The following is a 21,370-nucleotide window of genomic DNA, read 5'->3' as shown; positions in this document are numbered from 1 at the left end:
GCAAGGATTGTATAAAAGGGCAGAGGAAGGATGTACTAGTTTAGTAAACAGCTGTACTTACGTGATGTATCTGTCAGTTGCTATATAAAAAACAAATAAGCATTAAAAAAATAAAATCTGTGCCATAAATGAAGTAACTTATTCTGTTGGGAAGAGTTCCTCAAATTTTGTCATAGCTGAGAGCAGGTGGAACAACTGCTGTGAGGTATATAGTGACTTGTGTGGCATGTCTGTACCAAACTCCGCAGACTGGTGCTTCTTCTAGGCAAGCAGGCAGGCTAGAGCAACAGAAGCAGCACTGGTGTTGAAGTAGGGCCTTGAGATCGGCTTTGCTTCCAAGACCTGAGCTGTCTAGTTAAAGCTGTTATTAAGTTTTTATAGCTTTATATCTGTCATTTTTGTGCTGCAGTATGTGTATGGTTGCACAGATGATTGCGTTAAATATTCTGTTTTTCTTTTCACTCAAGTTTATGTATTTTCTACTACTTTCTCTCAGCATGCCCATTTACTTCCCTTGAGTGTGAGAGTCTTGCTTAAAGAAAATATAACTGATAACATGTAAATTCTTCCACTGCTTAAAAGCATCTGAAAATCTGGTAGCAAATTGAAAAGTAGTTGCATTAATTTATTTAACATGTGTTTTTTCAGTTTTATTCAGCTTGTGTAGGTTCATAGTTCTTTTAATAAGTTACTGATGTTCTAATAAAAGTAGTAATTTTACTCAGAATATTTCCATGCTTCCAGTCATGTTAATAGATCTCATGTCATGTGTGTGTGAATCAAGGTGCTGTAGTTATTGATTCCAGCAGAGGAAGATGTTCAGCAAAGAGTGACATCTCTAACCTGATGTTGTGATCTTTAAGATAACAGAATGAACTATTCTTTTGTAAACATGTCCGTGAAAACAAAATCTTATTGAAGGACTCCAGATGGGCAAACACTGGTACTGAATTAATTCTTTCGTCCTTTTGACTAGCTTGGGAGTAAATGAATGGTCCAACCTCTGCAATGCACCTTTCAAGCCTGGAATCCCTCAGCTTTGAAGAGCTCTTATGGCCATACAGAGAAAACTATTTCTGAAAACTAAAGTGTTTAGGATTTTGCTGGAAAAGTTTAACACTGTCAATAAGTAGTATGATTAAGCAAAAGATATAACTAGAGAAGATCTGGCGCTGTGATACTGACTTTTAATGTCTGCACAATCCTGGAGAGCCTGATGAAGCCTAACATCCTACTTTGAAAACCAGAAGTTGCTGCTACACGCTTGCGTCATGCTACAAAATTGTGAGAGCAGTGCCTTTTCCTTATGTGTAATAGCAAATCCTAGGTCTTTGGCATCTGCCAGTAAACTTGGCTTCATGTGTAGCTAAAAGCAACTGTTCTCCAGCTTGCTATCAGACGCTGGTGTTGTGAAAGGCTTTTCCACATTGCCAACTGTTTTTGCTTGTGACTCCAAATTATATTGGGACCATTCATTGTATTTAATACAGTAAAGAGGACAACCTAAACAAGGAGTTTGCTCAGTCCTAGAAAGGTCAGAATTTTCAGAAGTCAGATCAAGTGATTTAGGACAGAAGTTCTGTATGGAAAATTAGAAATGGGGAGGTAAAGGTTAGTTTGTTACATGTAGAAACAGTTGGAATTCGTCACATCAGAAAGGTCAAGAAATGGTGAATCAGTTGATGAATCATTTTTTTTAACCTCTCTCTTTATCTCTCCCTCTCCTTACAAATATCTGGAATAATACTAGCTGATGCATACTGTGGGATATGATGCCAACCACCCATATCCTTTCAGATAATTCATAAGTCTGAAGATTTGACAGCAATCTGAGCTTACGTTATGCTAAAGTGTGCTCCACTGTATGTTATTTGTGTACTGTAAAAGACACGGTATACAAATATAATATACAAAATATATACTTAGCAATCTTAGTATATAGTTTTTCAAAAGAATGATAGAAGAACAAATTACAATAAACATTTTATAAAATTTCTTTTATAGCTGGGAGAGCTGCTGCTGCTTTGCTATACATCAAGATTGGTATAAAATTGTATTATTGCCTTTCATTTTTCAAGGCAATTCTTTTGGTACATCTGAAAGGTTTGCTCATTGAAAATAAGCAAGTTTGTAGGATGTTAGATGAAAGATGATGAGTATTGCTAACTGAGTACTGCAGTTAAGAAATATCTTGCTGTGTTTGCCTTCACAAACAACTGTGTCGACAGAAGTTTGTACTTTACATATGACCTTGTATTTGGTTTAAGGAAGCATGTGAACATATAACTGGAGTTCATCATTTCTGCTTAGCTAAAAGGCAACAAATCCTGTCTAAAGTATTGGTGATGCTGAAGTGTGCTTTGCCTATGTAGGCACGTATGTTAGTTTTATCTTATGTCAAGTGTAAGCATTTAAGCATTGGTATTGTGTACATAAAAACTGCAAAACTCTTAGCTAATGAATGCTGCTAGGCTGTTAAACTTGTGCATCTAAAGGTGAAGAGGCTCCACTTGAATGTGGATGCTTGAATTTTTAAACTCTTATCAGTAATTAAGTTTCTGCTGTAAGCTGTTTTGCATTTTGAGCAGCATGGTAGAAATTCCTGTGGGTGTTCTGACTTGACAAGGTGTTCTGTGGCACTGATTACTGTAAGCAGACCGAGCTAGGGTAGTAGCTGATGAAACCATTCTGAAAGATACTCTTTGGTCAATATACACCATCTTCAGCAAGAACTGTGAAGATACTTCCCTATAGGTAGCCATGTCAGAAATACTGGCTGTGTTAACAGAAGTGAAAATGCAACAGCGCAGGGTAGTCAGCGGAATAAATACCCAGGGTTTTGGGTGGGTTTAGGTAGTCTGATAGTGAAGACAGTGGAGCTGTGCCTCACTTTCTCCTCATTTGCATCACCCAAGCTGTTTTTAATCTGCATATGACTTCATGCTGAAGTCCTACTGTGAATTAAGCGTAGATACAATGTGGTACAAGTGGTTCTGCTTTCTGCTAGTATTTGGTGTTTTTTTTTCTACTTCTTAGCCAATGCTAACTAGTACGTGCAGATTCGGTCTGTAAAGTGCCTAATATGAGGCACCTACAGGTGATTCCTGAGCCCAAAATTAGAAGAGTTATTTAGAAAAAGTAATGATACAAGAAGCATCTGTAGTCTTTTTAGAACAGTATATAGTGAAATACATGGCTTTTTCTCTCTCATTAAAAGATGTGTGAGAATAGAAAGACACAGGTTGAGGCTTAAGTAACAAGTAAAACCTTATTTTTAGGACTGTTCTACAGGAAATGCAAGCTGGTTTCTAAGACAGAAGTTACCCACGACACCAAGCTCTTCTGCTTAATGTTGCCTAAGAGCACCCATCTACAAGTTCCCACTGGACAACATGTTTACCTCAAACAAGACATTGCAGGTAAGAAAAATTCAGAATGTGACCATGGATATATTAACTTAAATTTCTATTTTGAGTCTATATAGTTTGCATTAAATTTGCTGGATACAGACTATTTTTCATATTCTTCAGTTACATTTTTGTCTTTTGTTTAGGGACAGAAGTAGTGAAACCATACACGCCTATATTGCCTTCTTTAACGCTAGATTTCAAACAACCATCTTGCCATGATGGTGCACATATATATTTAATGATCAAAATTTATTCCTGTGGACTGTTCACACAGGCACTTGACCGTCTACAAATTGGTGAGTATATGGTTTGGGGGGGAATTGTGTTTGGTTTTGCAGCGATTATTTTATCTTTTCAGATTCACTGTCTGGGTATTGTGATGTTCTTACTGCTTACCTGCTATTAAACTGGGGCATACTTAATTACTCTTTTTAAGACCTATTCTCCATGCCCCAAGTGTACAGGCTTATCCTCAGTGTAACTAGGAACCGTCCATTACATAACATTCTCTGGACTGATCTTCTAAATATGTTCATTTTGTATTTGAGTAGATATACTCTTAGAAAATCTCATCGTATTTTTAATTAAAGAAACTAATTCTGTTTTTTTAGACTTCAGACATGCTTCCTTTTTTGTTTCAGATATAAGGAAGATTTTTAACAATGACTTCACAAATGTTTATGTACTCGTATAATGTAAAATCTATCAAAAACAAGACATCTTAATTGAACATCTGTTCCTTTAACAAAAATGATCCATATTTGATATGTATGATACCTTTCTGTAAAGAGCCCTAATGCTAAAATGATGGAGTACAAAGGGACCTTTTAAAAATCAGAATGCTAGTTAGTTTGTTCATCTCATTAAGATTTACCATTCTCTTTTGACTATATAGGGGACTACATTTCTGTCAGCAGTCCTGAAGGTAACTTCAAGAAGTCACAAGTTCAAACTTCAGAAGACCTCTTTTTGCTGGCAGCAGGCACAGGCTTCACACCAATGGTTAAACTGCTGAATTTTGCTCTGACTGAAGTTAGTTGTCTCCGGTATGTACATATCTTATGATTTAGCACCAGGCTACTGTAATTTATAAGAAGAATGAGATGAAATGTGAGAGGCAAACTTCAGTATTAATAAAACAATTAAAAAAAAAAAAAAGCACGAAAGCATTTTTCTTTTTTTATGCCAAAAGCTGGAATGCTTTAGGGAATGCTCTGTCAGAGTCTTTGGGAACTAGCACGTTTGGTTATTGGCTACTGTCAACAAAAGGGGTTGATTTGTATTTCGGATTTTAGTTATGATATAAATGAGTTCATCAAGTAGAAAATCTGATTTCTTTTTTAAAACTAGTTTTACATTTGAGCACTTTCTAATGTTGAAAGTTGCAACGTAGGTATTGTTTTCTGATTGAGAAGATTTATGGTTGTTTAGTTATGGCTTCTGTTTAACCTTTCAGAATACCTTACATACATTTATTTTGTTTTCACCTGGTAAGCAGTAGTAACATATTTTTACTGGAATAGTTCCAGTTTTCACAAAAGTGCAATTTATGTAAGCAGGGGATTAAGCTTATTCGGATGCAGAAAAACATGAGTATTGAAGATCTGTTCTGTACGCTGCTCGTAAAATCTCCAAAAGGAAACAATACTTCTTGCTGAAGTGAACTTGTTCTTTTGGCCACTTAAGTCCTTCAGAACCCCAGAACTAGTACTTCTTGACACGATTGTCCATGTGTATGCTGAATGTACACTTCTGTGTGGTCTTGCTTGGCAAATCCTAGTCTTTGCCATATGTGGAGAGAACATACTCATGCCTTCTTCAAGTGTGTGTTGTCAAAAGTACATTTCTACAATATCATTCCTTTCATTGGTTTAGGCAAATCTTGCTACAATTTCACTGCATCAGTCAAACTTTTTATTTTGTTTAGTCGTAGTTGTTCTCTTTTTGATATCAGTTCTCACAATTGTTTCTTTTTGATTTATGGTTTTGTTGCTTTGGAAACCTGGCCCTTTAAAGTCTTCCATATATATCTTTCTTCAGGTATTGCTCCATCTGTTTTCATTCACACATGTATTTGATTGTTTTCTTTGTTTGTCACACAAGTAAATACAGCCAACAGCTGGAGAGACCTGAACTGCTCTAGTGCTTGAAGTCTGTGACAAGAGGTCACAGAAATCTTTGAAATAAGAAACATTGCCCATGAGAAGGTTGCAAAACTGGAGCAATAATACATGCAACTGAGCACCCACCTGATCAGTTAACACAAGACTTGGTTGCATCGTTTCTAATATTCCTCCGGGCTCCGTTGTGGTGAACAAATGGACCCAGTGCTTCACTCAGAAATTACCAGCCTTTTCTGAATTGCAGCTTTGGAAACCCTTCTGCATTTTTAACCTCTCCCACCAGATCAGCACACTGATCCTTCCATATTTAGTAACAGTTTTGTGTTCTTCCTCCTTTGTTTTACCTATCAGTGTCTCTTACCCACTTGGGGATTGCTAGAGTTTTCAAGACTTGGAGCAATTAGTTGAAAAGTGTCCCTCTGTGGGCAGGAATCCCTTTGGAACCAGGCTACTGGATAAGTCTTCTATACTTTCAAACTACACAGAGGTTTTGGGTTAGTTACTAACTTCTAAAAAAGACCAAGTTGTACATGAACTGGTAGTCCAGTATTGTTAAGTATCTTTGCTATGTAACCACAGAGAAACTGAGGCAGGCCACCTCTTCTTTTAATAGTATCTCTGCTCAAGTTTTCTCACCCTTTCTTTTGCCATTTAGTTTCTACATGCCACTTGATTATGTTTTACAAAAACACATAACTGTATGTAACTGTACACTCTGTCTTCCTCCTGTTTTCAGCAGGAAACTCCAACTTCATTTGGCTTGAACTTTCACTGTAGACATACATCTAGGTAATGGATGAAATTTTGAGTAGTGATGGCATTTTGTTTTTTGGTAATTTTGAGATTTCCTCAGCTTTTCAAATCCTTAGGTACAGTTCTCAGTCCCATTCTCAGTAAATAACAAACTGTGCTATGGTTTGATGTGAGACAGACACTAGCACTCTCTATTAGAGTTCAACCATTTCTGCAGCACCTATTAGGAAAATCTTTTTCCTTGAGAGGAGAAAAATGTGTTAAGCTAAAAATAATCTGGGAGAATTAGGAGCCTAAATTAAAAATACTCAGATTTTGATCAGTTAGCATAGTTATATTTTTTTGAGATCTGACCATGCTGTCATCTTGAATTTGGATTTTGATTATGTTCAAGCAGACCCACAAGCAATTCTCTTGTGTGAATAAATGCAGGGTGTACAAGAGATTGTTGCTTGTGTTGGTCTCTCGTAAAAAAAAAACAGCTGAGCAACGTGAATTCTAAAAGAATGCTTTGCCATGTGTGTCTTTATTTAAGCTGTAATGTAAACTGAAATGTGACAGCGAGTGTAAAAAGTCCTAACTGAGAAGAATGTGCGATAGCTCAACTCTAAAAGGAAATGCAAAGAATTACTCATAGGGGCATGTTTTGAAGAGATGAACTGTGTTTATGTTGCTTTTAGCAAGGTTTTGTCTCCAGTGTCATGCTTTGCAGATTTTCTTAACAGATTACATTTTTGTCGATGTGAACTGTTGTAGTTTGGGAGATTACAGAAATGGAAAATATGCCTGACCTTTAGTTTTCTTTAAAGCTGTTGCAGGGGACATTTTTAGATACTTGCTACTGTTTTCTGTGTCTTTGAATTCAGACTCTCATAATAGATATTAATTTGTAATACAGGGTTTTATTCAATATAAACAGAGGATGTTTTGGCTCATTATGTCTTTATGAAGCACATTTTGAAAGAGTATAAAGGGTTTAAATTGGAGGCCAGTCTTCTTAGTAAAACTAAAAGGATTACGTGGACTGCAATAATCTGTTTGTAGAAAAGAATCTAAAAGCGTACTTTATTCTTGTATTTGTATTGTCCAGTAATTACACGTAATCCTCTTTTGTGAGGACAGAGAGTATGTGCTGTTTGCCTACAAGGCTCTTCCGAAGCATCGTTTGTTGTCAGTAGCAAATGATACAGGACTGCCTGGCTTTGTGAAATAAATTTATCATCTGACAAAATGCTTGGGAAATACTACAGAGTGAATTCAGATTTTTTTTTGTTTTGTTTTTTACCTTCTTGAGTGGAAAACTAGCATGTGAGGTAAATATAACGTGAAAGCAAAACCAAGGACAGAAAAACCAATAACAAAAGATGCAAATCTTGACGTTTTGTCCATCACCAGAATAAACATGGTAGGTAATGTGTGTGAAAGACTTCTACAGCACAGACAGTGCTCATATCTACTCTGTCATTGAAGGATGATCAGAAGTGCTTATTTTAACTCTCTTCAGCATGATTTCTTGGGAACTCAGTACTAGCAGTTAGTTCAGGCTGCAGCAGCATGTTTTCTTACTACTTTCTTACTAGTCAAAGTAAACGTTTTTTTTTTCTTTTCACCTTGGAGGCTTGTTAGGTGTTATAAACAATGTAAATGTATATTAAACATATATAAACAATGTAAATGTAATTTTCATAAAAGAATATCTTACTGTAAAAAGTAACAATTGCCATAGCTTTGGATTGCATATGCTGGAACACAAATTACAGAAAGAAAGGTGAGGAAGGATCTGAATAATGACTTAATGGTCACCTCAGCTGCAGAAGCAGTTTCTGTCTAGTTCTAGGCCAGTGGTAACAGAACCTCTGAGGTGAACCTCTGAGGTAGTGCTGCTAATGTTGGAGAACCTACAGCTTCCCTATGAAGCGTTTTTTTGTGACGTTACTGTCTTGCATCATTGGATTTCCATTCTTACTGCCTAGCCTACGTCTCCCTATTATTTTTTAAGTCTGTTATTGTCTACGGTAAATACGGAAAGCAATTTATTATTTTCCTGTCTGCAATATCTCTCTTTGTGTATGAAGCCATAATGATCTTTATTCATCTTGTTTTTTTCTCTTAAAGGTCAAATTGTATTTGGCTGAAGTATTCATTTTAACGAGTATCTATGCAGCTTTTTTTCCTATTTAAGGTGGCACTTTTGCTCCTTTTTACTTGTGGTGTATTACCACAATTAAGTGGATATATGTTTCTTAAAAAAGGCTGAGGCACAGAGGCACTAAACACTAGTTAGGGGGCTAACGCTCTTCTCAACTACATACAGAATGCTAGTAGGCTGTTCTTAATTCTCTTTGGTATTTGTATCTAGTTTTGTATCCAGGTTTTCATTCCTAAATTACCATACTGTTTTTATACTCCTTATAAATACACCATTCCACTTTGAACAGCCTTCTTTTTTGTTGTTGTTAAAGTTGATATTGTAGCTTTTTCTACCTTCTCTTCTTCCTCTGTGTTAAAATCATGGATGGCTCATTTTTACTCCTCTTCCTACATAACTTTCTGTAAGACATTACATACCATTTTTTTTTCAAGTTTATTGAAATCTGCATCCCTTGAAGTTGGCAGTATGTTAGATTCTTCCCATCTATTTTCCAAAGACTGAAAGTTCCTCTTTTTTTTTTCTTTTTTTTTCTTTTTTTTTAAATTCGAAGTTCTGTCATCATTCTCTCAGATAGCTCTTCTGTAATGGTAGGTATTGTATCTGAATCTCCACATGTTCCTTTTAGCTGTTTTTTCTCTCTTTTGTAGCAAAATTATGATTAGTTCATTCCACGTCTTTGGGTTCTCTTTGTAATGCTTACTGAGCAGTACTGCACCAAATAAATGTATATACAATGAATGGGGAGTTTCAGTAGGCGTGTCCCAAGGCATTATTCCTCAAATAACCCAACCTCTACCTTAATATTCAAGGACTAAATTTCACGTCTTTCCATGCTTGTTTTTGGTGACTCTTTTCCCCACCTGAGTAGTACTTGATGCTGTAGTGCACCATGCCAGCTTTGACAGCATTACATTCTGGAAGTGAGCTTTATTATCTGTGTTTTCAGGGCAGTGGGCCCTGGGAAGCACATAAGGAACTCGGATTTTTGGCACAGGCTAGCTTCTGAATATGTTGATTTTTAGTATTTAAGGATGCAGTATCGCTGATTTGGGGATGGTCTGTTCTATACCAGGGAAGTTTTCCAAAGCTTGTGTATTGTAAATTATTTAGAGTTGTATTGTATGGGAAAGTTCTCTCAATAACACAGTTGATATTGTGTATTATGCACTATTGTAATACCTCAGTATTTTATTTTTTGGCAGCTGAAAAAGAATTCTACTCGTAAGTAAGGGCTGTGTGGTGAGAAGGGCCAACAGGCTTAGCTGAGCCTCAGTGGTGTCCCTGACAGATACCCCTGTGGTTCTGCAAGCATTTCTGCACTTGGGATCTTAGTGCTCCTGATTCCTGCGAGTACAATGCTGAATTTACTGCTTCTGCAACCACAGCAGGAGGCACTCTACTCAGAGCTGTGCCCCAGCAGAAGAAACAACAGTAACTTAAAGCCCTGTGGGATACAGTTCGGGAACTGCTTGCATTCAACAGCAGATCATCTGTATTGTATCAGTTGTATGCTGGGCATTAGTCTGGCATTAGCAAAAAAGGAGAAATTAGGTTTATGTAGCTTTATCAAGTGGTGTAAATTATACTTCGTGTAGTTGGTCTCTTTGCATTTTACCTTCATGGTAGCATAAAAATCTGAAAAGATAATAGCACTCACCTTAACAGCAAAATTAACTACTTGGCAAATATAAGGCTTATAAACAGTAGATTTCAATGAAAATAGGTTTTATAAATTAGCAAATAACATCTGAATAAGATAATCTGGTACAGAACTGCAGTTTTCTCTTCAAATTGGTAAGCTAGATTTCTCTTACTTCTTCTATATGCTTAATTCTGTCTTTAGGAATTTAATATTGACATAAGCTTCTTGACATTCCACTTCTCCATAAGCTGGGGTACATAATATAAAAAGCGTGTACAGAGTTCATAAACCAGCTATTAATTCCAGTTGTAGTGCTCAGGCAATATCAAGAAACCATTACATAAAACTTGACAAATAAATATATTGTATTCTCAGTCAAGCCTTAGTAACTTTAAGAGATTTTATTTTTCTTAGAGCAGTAGTTCCTGAAGTAGAGGTTGCAATCACAGACAGGATAATGGCATTTAGAAGAGAGGTCACAAGTTCAACAGCTTTCACGTACAACAAGAAATTTATAGTGGGTTAGAAGTAAAAAAAAATAGAGAATTGAATAGTTACATCGTTGTTGTTGTAAAAGTCTTCTGTATAATCCCGTAACTTCTGATTCTTTAACATGTGTTTCAAATGCAGAAACAACCTGCAATTAAATTTTATTTCTTTCTTTTTAAGGACAGTGAAGTTGATCTTCTTCAACAAAAAGGAAGATGACATACTTTGGAGAAACCAACTAGAGGAATTAGCTCTTAAAGATAAAAGGTATTTACAACCCTTGTGCAGAACAACTTGTATTATCCCAATGTTCAGGAGAATAAACCTTGAGGCATGTAGTAACTGTACAGCTCTGGCACAAGGATAGATCCTGCTTCTGGAAACTTTCAGCTAGAATTTAATGAGATGTAGGGATTGGCAGAAGATTTGGTTATATATGCCACAGATATCAGCAGGGTATGTCATCATTCTGGTAAGCAAAGAGTTTGTTTGAGGACAGTGTTTAGTAGATGTTTATTGAAGATGGAGTGTTAGGTGAGATGATAGCTAAGATTAGCTGAGAAGCATTTAGAAGGTGAAGAAAATTAGCCTTAGTGATAGAAAATAGAGATATGCAAAGAGAAAGATGGAAACAATAGACATGGATCGTCTACCTTGGGAAGAGAATTTTGAATTTACTGAGAAGTCTTGAAAAGTCTCTTTGGTGACACTTGGTTACAAAAATGCTTATCTAGAAATTCAAAATTCAGATTAGGCCCTACCTTCATTTTTTCTTGCTGTTACTTTTCTAAGTTACAAAGTAATTGTGGGTTAAAATGCACTAGCGCATATGTAATGTTAGCTTTATTTACCAGGCCATAGTTCTGTCAGGAGATGTAGGATTTTTTTTTTCAGGTTGCTTTTTAATTTCAATACCGTTGCTTTTATGACTAGCTAAATTACCAGTGCCTAGATATTAGGTGACAGAAGTATGTTTTGTTCGTGCTTGCTTAATTCTTAGCTGAAATTGTATGAACAAACAAGTTTACATTGTTCCTTCCTAGCATTGATGTGAAAAATCGGTATTATTTCAAACATAGTGATGTCTGGCACCTTCAAAGCTTCATAGTCTAGACCCTGCAAATTTACATCAAAATCCCTTTCTCCCTTTCAATAGGAGCCTTAGATACACAAGTGCTTGTTTTTCACTCAATAACTCCTCTTAGTGGATTTTTTGAAGCTAGTTAGAGTATTTTCTCATTAATGAAATTGTGCTGACATTTTCACAAGTTTGACTAAGCATTCTTATCTCCCTGTTGATGTACTGAGCTACACCAACATTTGTGTAAGTAAATAATGGAAAAACAAAATCTGTGCTTTAGTATCTTGAGTGATACTAGCTATTTTTTTATTTTAAGGTGGAATACACAACTGGAATTTTTAACATTTGAGGATTGCGTTTAATAAGTAAATACCCAATATTGGAGGTGATTTGATTGACCTAATTGGTAGGAACAACTAAATGTGTGTGAGAACTGATACTGCACAGTGGGAATAGAGCACAACAAGAAAATAAACCTAGAAAACATCAATGTTTTCTAATATTTTTAAAGCAGATTTCTAATCAAAGGCGATGTTTCTGAAATACTCTTCTGCTTTCCAGGTTTGAGGTTCAATTTGTTCTTTCAGAACCAACGAAGGACTGGGGTGGTAAACAGGGGAAGATTTCTTTATCCCTTCTTTCTGAGTGTGTGAAAAGAAGCAGAAAAGACTCCAAAGTGCTTATCTGCATCTGTGGCCCAACACCTTTTACAGAACAGGGAGTAGAGTGAGTATTTTAGATGATGAGTTAGAGAACAATTAATTTTTTTAATTTGATCACCTAAACAACCAGAATGTTTCTGACTTGGAAGTTTTTAAAAAATGTCTCGTTTGCTGTGTAGGTTTTAGCTTAACAAATTGAGTTACTAAAATTCAAAGCTGCTGTTCTATCACAAGCAGTTCTCTTGATTTTTATTGATGCATTTAGTTACATCTCTACCCAATGCTTTCATTAGATGCCATATATTTAAGGATAAAGGGCTCTTAACTTTTTCTTGACCAGTTTCAAAATATTGAACCAAATTGATGTCACTTATATTTTTGCAGTGCTACTGAAGTCAAATTTGTGGATTTAATGGAGGGTGGATTTGTCCAATAATCATTTTCTTTTGAGAAATCTGAGATACTTGATTGTGCACATCTTAATAAAGACAAGATAGTGCTAGATAGCTGCAGTGCTTCATCAGTGTCTGTGGTGTGTTTTGGGTTCCAAATACTGATCTTACAAATTTACTTTGTGACTTTCAGGTGTCTGAGGGATCTTGGATACTCCCAAGAAGAGATGCACGCTTTTACTGCATAAAACCATATGAGGATATCAATGTCTGTTTGTACCATACAATCATCTTTATTTATTTACCTTCACGAATTTAAATAAGTGAGAAACAATTTTGTAAAGACTTGAAATTTCACTCTTGGTACCAAACTGTTTCTTGGAGGAAATACATCTTCGGAAAAAAAATTTTATACTGTGTTTTATCTTGTCTTTGTAAATATTTTTGCTAATACTTTAGTCATCCAGGATGTTAATTTATTGTAGAGGGAAACAGAAGTGTATAGCTTACATTATGTAAGGTATTTCATGTTGTTTGTCTGTGAATATTCTTAAATCTATTGCAAGCACTGATTTAGGTTTTTGACCTGAAAAGCTTATTATTTCTTACTGTAAAAAGTCTGCAGAGCAATACTTTCCAAATTTATACATTGCACTGTAACTCAGGTAACCAGTTATTGAAAAATGTTCATTTTCATCTGAAATCTCTATTTGACTTGCAGGTGATCCCATTATGTTTTCTGGCTTTGTAAACAAAGAATAACAGTAACTTTGGTTAAAACAGAAAAAAAAATTATCTCAGATATTAATAAAAAAAAATATGTTACGAAATGTATTTTTCTAAATTCTCTTTATTTTCAGTTTATAATGTGATACAGAAGGATTTCCAGAAGCTTAGGACACCAACTGAGAACTTACTAGAGCGGTACAATCTTGGTCTGCCATGAGGTTTTCTATGTGGCCACATTGATATTATTCATCACTTACCTTGAGCTGTTCTGAGGGTAAAAACAAGATAGCCTGTGGCCTACAGACACCATGGTAAGGACCATGGAAGTACCTAAAAATAACTTTACAGGTTACAGTGTTATTAAACATACTGTAGTAAAAGAAACCCATAGATTCTAATACAGGCTTGTGACATACTTTCAATAACGGTAATTTGCTGTCAAATAACAGTTTGGAGAGAAAAAAAGTAGTAAAGCAGCTACGACCCTTCTAGATGTGTCAGTAATATCCGTACACGTTCTTCCATTATTTCTGTTTGCATCCTTCTTTTATGTGCTGAATGCGTATTTATTCCTAAGAAGGCAGACTTGTGATTGTGGGATATATAACTTGGATTTCATGGAAAATATCTCAATAATGCCTTTTTGAAAGGCTGAGTTGCTGTCTGACAGTGACTGACTGTCCTAAACTGAGCTATCATCTCTTTAGTGCCCTCCCATGTATTAGACGTGAAGTTAGAAAAGGATATGACTGTCAGTCATTGCCCAGAGGTCTCAGCTTATGTCAGTAGTAGCGTCATTATTTTGTCATCTAGAAGGATCTAAAAGTTTTCAGCTATAGTTTTGCATTTGTGGAGATTTGTATTACAAAGACCGAGTGCTCTGAACAGGATTCTTGTCCTCTGAGCAGAAACATCAGTGCTACGTTGGAAAAACAAAATGCTCATAACATTGAATTTTATAGTGTTGTTGTTTTTTTTTTTTTTTTCTGTCACAGATACAAGATTACTGTGGTGGCTTCAAAAGTTACATTTTGGTGTTAATGACTAAAAATTACATCTTCCATAGCATGCTGAGGATTTCTAATGTTCCCATCACTCAAGAGCTGATGGGGTCGCTGTGCTAAAGGAAGCTTTTCTGTCACCTGTGTAAAAGGACTTCATTAATTCCCTCTCTGTTGGGCTTTCTGGTTGTAACAGGTTACTTTGCCAAAAAGATGCCTTTTCTGCTCTCACTGACTGCATCCACATTAATCCAAAAGGGCAAAATATCTTGGATAAGTAGCTGTTGTGACTTGGTGCTTCAGTGATTTCTATCCTTTGACTTAGGACCTGTATTTGTACACGGGCTATGACTTCCCAAAGGCTTCATGCAGTCCATCTAGTGTTCATAGATGTGGAACTACTTCAGAGCAGGTCTAGAAGCTTGTGAAGTCTGCAGTTACCGTATGTGGTTTCTGAAAGCTTGTTTCCAGTCTGGTGTACCAGTGGGAATTGCTGTTTACAGTTGCCTCTTAAAGGAAATTGTGCTCTTGGAGACTTCACTGCTGTCAGAAAGGATGAGGAAGTAGATTCTGAAGAGGTCAATGCTAGAATATGGAAGCTTCTAAAGAGATTTTGGGAACATGTAAGTCCCAGTGTTACTATGCCCTAGTACAGTGTGTGTTAGGAAACTGTGTAGAACTGGTTTCTTTGCAAGCTTAAAGCCTGTTGCTGAGGGCTGTTGCACACATTTAGCAGCTGTATGCGAAGAAATGAGCTATCGTGCATTTACCCTTGGCTTATAGGATCTGAATGCTGCAGTAATAATTAAGCAGGGAAAGGAACCAAACTGGTAGCTACTCTTGCATATCCACCAAGGGGTTGAGTGCGGAATTACTCTGCTGTGGTGGCTCTCTCAGATCATGGGGCTGGGGTAAATTTCCTGGGTCTTGGGCTGCCTCTATCCACATGAAAAAGAAGAGTCTAATTCTAGGGCTTGTTGAGAGTGTATTTTTCCTGGAAATATCATTAATCAAAGCTGAGTAATATTCAGAGGCTGCTGTTACTAATGAGGAGCAAAAAAATATTGTGACATCCTTGGAGGTTTCAATATGCAAACTTGTTACCTTGGAAAGCGTTTGAACGGTTGCCTTCAGTAGTTAGTTGATGCTTCATTCATTGGCAGTCACTGTCAAGCTCTGAATTCAGAAGTGTTTCTGTTCATGATAAGAATGGAATGTCAAAAGCTGGTCTAGTGAAGGGGAGAGGGTGGAGATTCCTGTGTGAGATCATGAATAAACATCAAGTTATCGGTTTTACTGTTTGGACAAATGCACAAAGGGGATCACATTCCACGGCAGAAGAGAAAAAGGCTGATAATCCTGCAAGGTGTGACATGTTGAGCATCAAATACTGAGAGTGTTCCTGCTTTCTTTTGAGATGAATGAATAGACCTGTCAAATTACTTGCTTTAAGTAATACAAAACTAGTATTCTTATGCAAAGTTTCATACTTTGGCATTTTAATTGTCGCAAGTTACAGTCACTGAGCTATTGTGGGTAACTTAATTTATTCTTATCTGTTTGAAGTGTTGTTTTTTTTGTTTGCTTTTCAAACATCTGCACTACAGTTGTGTTATGGTGGCATCTGGTTCTCAAAAAGGACCTGAAGTACCATCTCGCAACTTCAGATGGTTGTATTCTGTGGCTGAGTGTTACGGAGGAAGAGATCTTTGATATTTTCTGTAAGTTCAACAATAAATTATCGCAGTATATAAAATAAATACACACAGTATTTGTAACCAATATTTCCTTAGCTAGATCATCACCGTATGGCATAATTTTAAGAATTTGCATATCTCTGGGACTGCAACAGGCTTATTTCCTGAAAGGTGGATTTTTTTTTTGTTTTTTCCAACACTGATAGGACTTTCAGTCCTTTAGCACGATTTAAATGACTTGCTGTGACATAGAATAGACTTCAAACTTGCAGTTGGTTAAATTGACTTTTACAGTAAGTTTGTGCTCAGCAAAATAACACTACCCAGCTTCTTTTGAAGCTGACCTGCAGATTCAGAATTACTGGATGGGAAGAGGCTTCCTGTACTTCACAGAGATTGATGAGAAGAGCTACATTTTCCTAGGAAACAAGACTAGAAATGGAAGGTGACATCAGAAAAGTATTCTCCTATACTGTTTTTATATTAGTGACCTGGTTAATGTCAGAGAAACAGTCTCTGAAATTGATGTTCAGTGCCATCTCTGGTTGGTAGTTCACCAAGAAACAAACCTGTTTTAGTTTACCTAGAGAAACTTTGAAACATTTATCAAAAGGGATGGACTTAGTCACTATGTGGTCATTCTCAAAAAAGGAACTCATTTGGAAAATCTTTTACGGGGAAAAATAGACCTCTGCAGTCTCCCACCTCTTTGTTTGGAACACGTTCTTGGTTAGACTCTTCATGTAATTCTTGTTGCATTTACAGGTGTAAATATGTTTTGCCTAATTAGAATAGTAGCTTGAAGAAATAAATACTCTAGTGTAATATATTAGTAGTCTGCCAAGAGACTGTACTTAAAATACTTGATCATCTGCACATGAAACATGAAAAATACAATAGTTAATGTTATACAATATAGAATCATAGAATGGTTTGAGTTGGAAGGTACCTTAAAGATCAACTAATTCCACCCCCCTGCAATGGGCAGGGACACCTCCCACTAGAAGGTGTGTAAGAAGGTGTGAAAGAAGTTTACAGCATATTTTGTTGTTGAAGATACTGATTGAAATTCCAATTACACAGTTGAATTCATTAATACTTGTGTTTTATAGTTAGCTGCTGTATACTATTGATAGTGAAAAGGACAAACTGTAACAAACTGTTTGTCACTTGTATTTTAAACTGAGCTGCTTGGTTTTTGTTGCATTTAATACATGTGAGGAAGACTGTTGTTTAGTTTTTACAGGAAAACCCGATTTGCGTATAAATCAGTTCTAGTTCTGGAATACTTCCGTATTTTAGGGCTGATTAAAGCAGGCTCAGAAGAACCAATATGAAGTGGCATAGTTGATTATTTCTGTGCTTCTGCTAAAAGACATGTTCGTATGTTCATTAGGAGAGAAGTGTTTATAAAAAATGATAATAAAAAAAATACTTAAAAAACCATCCAGTAAAATATAAGGGATTTGAAGAATGCAATCATTCAGTAGCTCTCCATTAACAACAACAAAAAAGCACATTCTGCACAAACACAGCATTTATGTTTTGCTAATTTCAGAGCATCGGTAGTTCCTACTGTTCTGGAGCAGGTTCTGGTAAGGCAGAAAAATTTGCTCTGTTTTCTCCTCCCATGCGTTTTTTTCTGAGCAAAATTGATTTTTTTGGAGGAGCCACAGAAGCCTCTGCTTAAGTATACCTTTTGTCATAATAACCCTTAGCTGCTTTTCTTGAAAAATTCCTGCATTATAAAATTGTGCAGCAATTGCCTTATTTTAAGATAGACACACATTTTATATTTTGTATCAGTGACCTTTTAACATCACTGGCTCACATTACAAGATGTTAAAATGAACAGTTTGTTCTAAATTGAACAGTCTGTCCTACACTAGAAGGCATATCACCAGTATCCTGGAAATGTATCTGCCCTTTACATCAGAATACTATATTCTGGTTTTGTAGTTTTTGAAGAACAACAACAAAATAATAATTTGTGGAAGGTACGGACATAAAAGCTGCATACTAAATCAGAATTTGAATGGGAATTTTCAGAAGCTTTTCTTTACAAGCCCACTACTTCATAAAATAGTGCTGTAGAAGAACGCAATTTTCTGCTCTCGTGCTTCTCTTGCAGGTGGGTCTGTAATGAGTGGTCCTTTAAGCTGGGTAGTTTGTGAAAAGGAGAGCAATCTGCAGATGTTTGTTCCACCTACAGCCTTCATTGCTCTGATCATGTGAAGGATGATATTCCTACGGTGATGGTAGCCCTTCTAGGAGGGCCTCATCAGGAGGGCCTCTTTAAGCATGGCAATCTGAATTTCCAATTAGGAAAATACCTATTTAAGCATCTTTCTGCAACAATTGAAATCCAGATTACAACCTAGCATACAGTTGAGAGCAGTCATAATTTAATATCTTCACTGGAGTTAAGTGGAAGGACATTCATTTGCCAGTGGACTTCCTGGTCAGATAAGCAGAGTTGCTTGTTCTACCCAAGGTGGGCACTCAAGACTACAGGCACTTTAAAGGTTTTTAAGATGTAGTTTAGGATGAATCGTCATACTTCTAAAATCTTCTGATTTCCTTTGTAGTTCTGAATAGAGCTCACATTACTCACAATGTGTTTTGCACAGAGTAGCTTAGCAACACTTGGCAATTTGACATTATCTTACCTTCCTAATCTAGGCATGATACAGTGCTGGAAGTGGCTGAAATTTTAAGTTTTACTTTTGTCGTTCAAATACCTGAAAGGGTTGTTGCAGATTATAAATTTTATAACTTTCTGAAGTGATGAACATTGGTCTGAATGTCTACAATCAAGGTTAATTTGTCTTAACAAATGAATTTTATTTTTTTTTTTGAAGGCAGAGATGCTCATGGTCTACCTGTTTGTATCTAGGTAGCATCACAGCCTTATGTGGCTGTTAAAATGGAGCTCCTTACAGCCTGGTTTGCTGCTGTAATCAAACTTCTTTATTGCTGGTTATATGATCCAACAGACACATTCCTGAAAGTGTTCTGCTTTACTGGGAAAGCTCCTGTTCACTGAGCGTATTGCCAAGTGGCTTCTGTGACTTTTAGAAAAGAAACTGGAGAAATAAGGCACTTGTCTTCAGGTGAATGCTTCAAGCACTGTTCTTGAATAGGATTTTGCCAATATCTTGGATGGGAGAGCCCGTCATGCAGTCTATCCTCCTGGGGGCTTTTAAGACCTGTCTGCATGCAGCTCTGAGCAGCCTGGTCTAATCTCAATTAATGCTGCTATTAGCAGCAGGTTGGACAGAGACTGCCTCGGGTTGCTTCACACCGAAACCAACCTTTAATTCTGTGAATGTTTCTAAAACCTTACTTTTTCCTTGATAACAATTCCTGTTAATCTGTATTTCAGTTTCATGCGGATTCTGTTGTTAAAGATTATAGTATGAAAAGTTAATAGAAGGTGAAGTATGAAGTATTCTTCAGTGCTTTTTTTTTTTTCCTTTTAATTCAAAATGTAAGTATTTTTCTCTGTGTTGAAAGTCACAGAGTGTAGATACATGAATACATGAAAACTACAAAACACTGCTGAAAGGGTTTATAAAAGGAAATCCTAGTAGACTAGAACTGTGTGATTAGAGATTACAGAGGAAAGCTACAGAGCCAATAGTAAACATAGTATAGCTGGAAAGAGATGTCTTAGTTTGCATGAAACTGTATTCATGTGTTACAAATAAGGGGGGAAAAGTCGAGTTAGTGAAGGCCCAGGAATCAACAGTTTTCCTCTGAAAAAGCAGTGAAGGGTAAATTGTGTGTACATTTAATGAGTAGGTCAAACTAAAGATGATGATTAGCAGGAACCCACGACAATTAGCTGCAACAGCTGAACTGCCTCCATTTAGTCAAGTGGCTGAGCTGGGTGCTGTGGAAATGGGTGGTGCTGTCCCCTGTGCCTTCTCCTGGAAAATGCGGTGTGCTGCTCTGTGAAGCACCTTCAGGAGGTCATTTGGCTCCTCAAACAGACGCTTTTTCATCTGTTCCTCCAGCTAAATAAGTTCTCCATCAGTTTGAGTTGATGGAACTTGCCAAGAGGAGTGAGCAGAATACCAGGGTTGATGCAAGGGAAGGGCTGAGTTTGTAGCTGGGATTGTAGCTTAGATGCTCCTGGACAGTGGCATCTCAGCCCACAGTAATGCTTGCGTGTGGCATCAGATCTCCTGACTGGGACAGTCAGTCGCTGACTGGGTGGTGATGGGAGCCTGCACTGCAGTGAGCTTTGCAGTACTGGTGTCAGCAAGACCAAGTGAGACCCTGGAAAGCATTTCTGCTCTGTTGAGGTAGTCCAGCTGGCACTCGGTGCTGTGTGAATGCTTCACAACATGCACAGTGCATTGCTATTGAATGTTTCCAGTACATACAAAACATCTCTTCAATATTCTACCTGTGCAGAAAATATTGTTCCTCAGTCTTATGTCACTGCTCCTGCAGGAACAATTTCTATTAGCTATTGACAAAACCTTACCTGTGTACAATTCGATCAGTTCTGTAGCAGGGACCACAGTGGGTGTTAACACCTTAATGAGCACAAATTGGATGAAATACAGCAGAATTGCTTGGGAGAATTTCAAAACCTGTCACAGATTCCCAGCTGCCGAGCTCCTGTGGCAATTAGTTAATTGTGAAGGTTCAATTACACAGTCCTAGCATGCTGGGCATGCACCTAGGTACAGCCCAGCCCTCACACCCTGCTGTGCCACAACTCTAAAAGTGAACTTGATTCTCATGCTTACAACTCGGAACTGAAGCTTTGTAGCTCTTGTTACCCTATGCTCACACTGAACCTTTTGTCTTGCAAGCTGATTTTTAGGCAAGATGCCCAGCTCATCTGAGGTCTTCCCAGCCATAGATTCTGCAGTCAAATTCTGGCTGATCCAGCAGGAGCCCAGGCATTTTAATTCCAAAGACAGCAAGAAAAGTAGCAGAGAGACAAAAGCAACACATGTTCTGCCTCTTATTTGTGCTCCAGTTGATAAGTTTGTGTGACGTGTTCTGCAGTTAGATGAATATCCATGTTTTACACATGAAGCAATTACCTTCGCCCATGTAAGCATTAAGTTGGAACAATTTTTTGTTATTTTTTTAGGTTCTTGTTGAAAGTACCATAGCCAGTTTTTGTCCAGGTTAGGCATTGTCCCATTCTTTTATTCCTACACGTTACTATATGTTAAATATTTACATGGAAAATTGGGAGTTGCAGAAAAAAAAA

The 21,370-nt window shown here is 36.9% G+C and overlaps 1 protein-coding gene across 5 annotated transcripts in view; it reads left to right on the top strand.

Annotated features, from left to right (window-relative positions):
* Window positions 1-13,534, top strand: part of CYB5R4 (cytochrome b5 reductase 4) — a 34,749-nt gene extending 21,215 nt beyond the window's left edge. For all 5 annotated transcript variants that reach the window (XM_068678049.1, XM_068678048.1, XM_068678052.1 and 2 more), the window contains 6 exons: window positions 3,279-3,419; window positions 3,554-3,706; window positions 4,306-4,456; window positions 10,750-10,836; window positions 12,212-12,376; window positions 12,898-13,534. In XM_068678049.1, coding sequence (XP_068534150.1) covers window positions 3,279-3,419; window positions 3,554-3,706; window positions 4,306-4,456; window positions 10,750-10,836; window positions 12,212-12,376; window positions 12,898-12,952 — 752 coding nt within the window. In that variant the 3' untranslated portion in view covers window positions 12,953-13,534. The remainder of the gene's footprint in view (window positions 1-3,278; window positions 3,420-3,553; window positions 3,707-4,305; window positions 4,457-10,749; window positions 10,837-12,211; window positions 12,377-12,897) is intronic.
* Window positions 13,535-21,370: the final 7,836 nt, after the last annotated feature.

This window comes from Anas acuta, chromosome 3 (genome assembly GCF_963932015.1).
Source record: "Anas acuta chromosome 3, bAnaAcu1.1, whole genome shotgun sequence".
Classification (NCBI taxonomy): domain Eukaryota; kingdom Metazoa; phylum Chordata; class Aves; order Anseriformes; family Anatidae; genus Anas; species Anas acuta.
Note: the sequence above shows the minus strand (reverse complement) of the source record. Positions and strands in the feature narration are given on the sequence as shown.